Source organism: Glycine max, chromosome 3 (genome assembly GCF_000004515.6).
Source record: "Glycine max cultivar Williams 82 chromosome 3, Glycine_max_v4.0, whole genome shotgun sequence".
NCBI classification, from domain to species: Eukaryota; Viridiplantae; Streptophyta; class Magnoliopsida; order Fabales; family Fabaceae; genus Glycine; species Glycine max.
Genome location: NC_016090.4, coordinates 21,821,677 through 21,828,274, shown reverse-complemented (window position 1 = coordinate 21,828,274; position 6,598 = coordinate 21,821,677). Strand labels below are relative to the sequence as shown.

Genomic DNA, 6,598 nt, shown 5'->3' with positions numbered 1-6,598 from the left:
GCAACGATGCTTCCATTTGATTTTCGGTGTGTCACGGAAACTTACGGATTGTGCATCAATATTTTTTGGTTTTCCGGCATGTCCTGGAATTTCACAAATTGCCTAATGATGGGTGCCAAGCACCTCACAAGGGCCAAAGAAAGGTCGCATGTCATCAAGCAAAGGTCCCCGGACGAAATTAGGGTATGACAATGGTATTCAAATCTTTTCTCATCTCGTTCCATTATCGACCCTAAGTTTATTGATATGGAATTCTTTTCTGCTGAAACTTTTGATTGCATTCAAGCCTTTCAGAACCTAGGTCATATACCCTTCATGTCATTACAATTGCTTGTTTATCCTGAATTGGTTAAAGCTTTTTATTGTAATCTTGAAATTCAGGACAACACTTTGATTTCTGAGGTTTTTGGGATAAAAATGGTCATTGACCAATCCCTTTTTCCATGACTTAACCCTATTGTCCAATGACGGTGTACCATTTGAAGGTACACTGAATGACGATTGGAAGTTTGATTTTTCTGCACATGATGCCCGCCAGTTGGTTTGCACCAACAATGCGGATATGACCGGACGCCTACTTGCCGGCTCATTGGTTTTTGAAAGCCGCATCCTTCATTATTTGATTGTGCGGATTTTGCTTCCACGATCTTCCAATCTTGCCCAAGTTTCTGAGGAAGATCTTGTTATCATGTGGGCCTTTCATACCGGCCGTCAACTTGACTGGGCACATCTTGTAAGATATCGCATGCATAAGGCATTGCGATTAAATGCACCTTTGCCATATCCACATCTTGTCACACTCTTTTTCCGCCATTTTCAAATTCCTCTTGATTTTGAACCTTATGTTCCAATCAAGAGATCTTTTTTAATTGGTGCTGCTGTGATTGCTTCTTTTGGTTACCGCAAAGAGCATGATGGCTCTTGGGTCAAAAAGGGCACTCAACCCGCTGATGAAGAAGGCAACCTACCAGTTGAAGATAATTCCACTCTTCTTCGAAGGCTTATGGACAAGTTTGATGGACTTCAGACTTTTGTAGGTGATAAGTTTGATGCCATGGAACTGCAAGTCGACATGCGGTTCGATGCCATGGAATCAAGGATCACCAAAGTTGAAGAAGATGTCTCCTTCATCCGTACTTGCTTTGATCCACCACCACCGCCTCCATCATCATCTTAGCTTAAGTATTATGACTAAGTATTATTAGTAATTAAGTATTATTAGTACTTTGGTTTATCGCCGTGTATTTGGCTTTTTATTGCTTATTTATTGTAATCTTGCACTTATATTATATTTCTTGACTTTGATTTGGTTGGTTATGACAATGCATGGATTTATTTTGGTTTATTGTTTGGCCCTGTTTGGATGTTGATTATGTTGCTTAGTTCTTTTTGATGTTGCCAAAGGGGGAGAGAACTTGAGAGCTTGGGTTAGAAATCAATTATCAATTAGAAATTTATCATTAAGTAAAGTTAGGCATACATGCCAAAAGATAGGGGGAGTAAGGGTTGTGTGAATGTGCTATCATCTTGTATATAGCTTGTCTTGATTTCAGGGATTGTCCTCATCAAAAAGGGGGAGATTGTAGACAAAGGATCAAGCTGAATGTTTTGATGATGCCAAAGTTTCACATGCGTCTCAAAGCTTTATTCAAGACAAAGAAATTAAAGATATTCAAGATGGATGATCAAGACAAGTCTCTAGTCTTAGAAAGGGTATATTAAATAGGAGGGGAATTCCAATTGAAGTAGAAAAAGGTTTGGCCAAGAATTTGAAGTTAAAAAGTCTTTTTCAACAAATTTACTCTCTGGTAATCGATTACCAGAGGATGTAATCGATTACCAGTGGCCAAAACTGATTTACAACAGCTATTAAAATTTGAATTCAAAATTTGCACTGTGTAATCGATTACCAGCAGTTTCTGAACGTTTTAATTCAAATTTTAAAGCTTGTAATCGATTACACACATACTGCAGTCGATTACCAGAGGAGATTTTCAGAAAAAATTCTCAATAGTCACATCTTTTTGTGTGGTTCTTGAATGGCTATCAAAGGCTTATATATATGTGACTTGAGACACGAATTTGACAAGAGTTTTTTTTTAAGAACAAAAAGGTCTTATCCTCTTAGAAAGCAAAATAATTTTATCCTCTTACAAATTCCTTGGCCAAAACTCTTGTGATTCAATAAGGAATTATTTGAGTGCTCAAATTGTTCAATCTATCTCTTTATAGAGAGATTTCTTCTTCTCTTCTTCTTCATTCTGAAAAGGGATTAAGAGACCGAGGGTCTCTTGTTGTGAAAGGATTCTAAACACAAAGGAAGGATTGTCCTTGTGTGTTTAGAACTTGTAAAAGGAATTTACAAGATAGTGGAACTCTCAAGCGGGTTGCTTGGGGACTGGATGTAGGCACAAGGGTGTGGCCGAACCAGTATAAATCTGAGATTGCACTTTCTCTTCCCTTAAACTCCTTTATTTATTATTGTTTTATATTCATATTCAAATTGTTCTTTTGAATCATTATTTAAGAAATTCATTATTAAGGGAATTTATAACTTGAATAGAAAGTTAAATAGAATTTTTAATTGGGGAAATAAGTTGTAATATCTTAATTCAACCCCCCCTTTCTTAAGATATCTGAGGCCACTTGTCTAACACCACGAACCCGGGTATAGGGCCCTTTTTCAAATCACTGTGTGTGCAAATAGTGTTGGTGTTTGTGTGCATCAAATGAAAATATTTACCTCATGCATACATTTTAAAACACACTTAAAAGCAACAAAGAGTTATATACACAAGAACATAAGGAAAATAAAGGGAAACCAACAAAGGAGGATGTCATGATAAAACATTGCACAAGATTAAATGGCCTAACTCTCAAAAAATAGTCCCCAGTGGAGTCGCTAACTGTTGCAACCTACCCTTCGGTGGGAGGGCGATGCGTGACTCGCAGGTGCGTGTTCCAAGAAAGGAATACGCCCGGAGTCGCCACCAATGTTTATTTGAGGAAAACGTTGGAAAAACCGGAAAAGACAAGATCTACGAACTTTAAGTGAAAGGTTCGGCAATTGTATTTACGCACGGGGAAGGTATTAGCACCTCATGCATCCGTCACAAGAGACGGCAACCTTTAATCAAATGTGCAAATATGACTTCAATTTATATTCCTTTCCCTTTTTACGTTCTTATGTCTTTTTATGCCTTTTTTATGTTTTTATCTTTTTGTGGTCGACAAAGGCGTTTCCCTTTGCTCCTACGTATTCCTCAATTGTGATGACAAAAGCAGACCTACGTAGTTCTTTTGTGAACATAGCGTTTTGGTTAAGTTATTTTTTATCCTTTTTTTTGCAAGATATGTTTTATTGAATGAAAGGTCATTTAAGGCGTTGGACCATTAGACAATCTTTCGATTCTTTTGAAAAGTGAGAAAACATTAAGGCATTGGACCATTAATGATTTCTTTATTTTTGAAAAAGGTAACAAAGTTACATATTGATTTTAGGCTTTTTAGAAATCTACACTTAACTAATAAATGCGGAAAAGACCATTTCGAGGCGTTGGACCTTTGAAAATGGCTTTTTTAGGTGATGACAAAAAGTTTGGTTTATGAATTGATTTTAGCCTTAGTTTCACTTTGGTTATTAGTTGATTCGATTAAGAAAGAGAAATCCCAAAGAAAAACGTCCGATTGATTTTTTTGATTTATTTTACTAAAAGATATTTTTTATTATTATATTATTATTTTACCTCTTTTTGGTTTACAACGCAGTTACGGCATGACCGAATGGTCGGATTTCATTTTAACAGAAATTGACGGATGTTACAATTCAAATGATCGGTGGAAATTTATTTTATTTTTGATTAGGCAAGAAAATGACTTAAGTAAATGACTAAAGCACGTCAAAAGGGGGTACGGAAAGTAAATGAAATGAAAATAAAAGCATGGGAAACAAATGAGGACCACTAAGGGTACATAGAATGAATTGAAAAGTTCGATTTCGGGAACTTACCGGTTGAAGACCGAAGAACGACGAAGAACGGACGAAGAACGTTGAAGAACGGTTGGAAATCTTCGCGAAATCACCCACGGAAACATTACGGAAACGTTACGAAAGCGCCTCGGCTTGGATTTTCTTCACGAAAACAATTTTTTTCACTAATTTTAAGTGAATCTCTGATACCAGGAGGGTTGAACATTTTTGTTCTTCCCTCCTTCCCCTATTTATAGGAAAAGGAAGGAGATGCTTGCCACCCAGCTCGCCCAGGCGAGCTAGGTTGCTTCCTCCAGAAGCAACCGCCTTCTGGAGGAACATCCTGGAAGGCCCAAGTGGGCCTGGTTGCTATTTGAACCCCCATTTTTACTAAATGCACCCCCCTGCCTTTTTTTGGTGATTCTTTTTCTGTAAAGTTACGGAAACTTACGAATTTTGTAACGATACTTGTTTTCTTTCCATAATGTTGCGGAACCTTACGGATTACGTAATCATCCATTTTTTGCCTTCCGGAACATTACGGAACTTTACGGTTGCACACTAACACTTCCTTTTAATTTCCGGCATGTCACGGAACTTAACGGATTGTGCCGCAATGCCTTCTTTGACTTTCAGCATGTTACGAAACTTCACGAATTGCCTAACGATGGGTTCCAAGTACCTCGAAGTGGTCAAACGAGGGTCGCATCCCAACAACGGATGGTCCCCAGACGAAATTAGGGTATGACATCAGGGAACACTTTAGGAAACTCTCTGACAACAATGAGGTCACACATGGAAACATTTTTCTCTATTTCCAGGATAGACAAGATCATGTACACTTGAGCATCTTCTTTTAAAGATGTCACAACTTGGTTGGCAGAGATAAACATCATATCCTTACTCACTCCAGAACCATCAAACACCACAGTTTTATCAAAACAGTTTAACAAGACATGGTTGGAAGATAACTAGTCCATACCCAGAATAACATCAATTTGGCTTAAAGGCAAACAAATCAGATCAATCAAAAATGTTCTACCAGAAATTTCCACAGGACAATTCAAACACACATTAGAAGTTAACACAGAACCACTAGTTGGAGTCTCTACTACCAGATCTTTATTTAAAGAAGACACAGAAAGCTTAAGTTTCCCTACACACGAACAAGATATAAAAGAATGGGTTGCACTGGAATCGAATAGCACAAGTAAGGGAATCCCATTTATGAAACATTTACCTTGGATTAGATCTTTGGATTTTGAAGCTTCGGCACCGTTAAAGGTAAAGACTCTTCTTATGGCCTTCGAATGTCCAGTTTGATCATTCAGGCCCCTACCATTTTGCTCCTTCTTGGGATATGGACAATCTCTTTGAATATGCCCCCTTTGTCTATAATTAAAACAGGTCATGCCTTTATCAGCACAATTTGAGGAGATGTGCCTTGGCTTACCACATTTGTAACAAGTGATCTGAGTGGGGAAAGTATTGGGTTTGCTACCACTACCACCCGCAAACCCCATAGCAACAGTCCTCTGATTGTTCGAGGGGTCGAGTACGGTTTTCCCCGATGTTGAGGTCCATTCTTTTTGTTCTTCATTGGACCTATACTCCAATAATAGCTTGCCTTGTCTCGAGAGTCTTCATCCTAAATCCGACATATGTTAACCAAGAGTGGAAACTAATGAACACCCTGGTAATTCACAGCTTGCTTCACTTCAGGTCGCAAGCCGTTTAGAAACTTCACACATTTGGAACTTTCACCATCTCTCCCTTGATAATGGGGAAAGTAGCTCACCAGCTCCTCAAACTTGGCTGCATATTCAGCCACAATCATGTTTCCCTGCTTGAGCTCCAAGAACTCCATCTCCTTCTTGTTCCTAACATCCTCAAGAAGGTATTTCCCCAAAAATACCCTCTTGAAGACATCTCAGGTCACATCTTGACCTTCAGCCTCTAGGCATTGGCAAGTATTCTCCCACCAATACTCATCTTCTTCCACCAGAGTGTATGTACCAAAAGCAACTTTTTGCCCCTTCGGACATGCCATCACTCGGAAAATTTTCTCAATTTCCCTTATCCAATTCTGAGCACCATCAGGGTTGTATCCTCCATTGAAAGCATGAGGATTGTTCCATTGAAAGCAGTCCAACCCTTGGTACTCAACAGCTCCAACATCTTCTCCCTTATTTGGATTCCCTATAGCCTGAGCTAAGGCTTGGAGAGCATCAGCTATCGCACGATCATTTCGTCTAGCCATCACTCCCTATACACACTAGGAAGTGAGACATGGAAAGAATACACACAAGAAAAAGAGCAACACAAAAATCACAACCATCACAAGTCCCTACTTGGTTACTTTTGAGAGAGATGATGCCTCGAGAAAGTATTCCTTCCTCTAAACTTGTCCTCTCTTGAGACATTAACACTCACTTTTCATCATTTGTAATTCCTGATCGCTTGCCATATCATCCCATTGCACTTCACAAATTATACAGATGGTTAGTCTGATAAATCATGACATGACATTAAAAATCATGGTATAACAGACATCAGGAGAACATGTTATGACTACAACAATAAAATCTCTATAACTCATGGAAACTTAACAAAGTGAGTAAGTTCCAA

The 6,598-nt window shown here is 38.5% G+C and overlaps 1 protein-coding gene across 1 annotated transcript; it reads right to left on the bottom strand.

Annotated features, from left to right (window-relative positions):
• Positions 1 to 4,941: 4,941 nt before the first annotated feature.
• On the bottom strand, positions 4,942 to 5,493 carry LOC100782056 (uncharacterized). Its single transcript, XM_006577459.1, has 2 exons — positions 5,211 to 5,493; positions 4,942 to 5,126 (listed from the first exon to the last, which is right to left on the bottom strand). The coding sequence occupies exons 1-2, from the start codon at positions 5,491 to 5,493 to the stop codon at positions 4,942 to 4,944; spliced, it is 468 nt and encodes a 155-aa protein (XP_006577522.1).
• Positions 5,494 to 6,598: the final 1,105 nt, after the last annotated feature.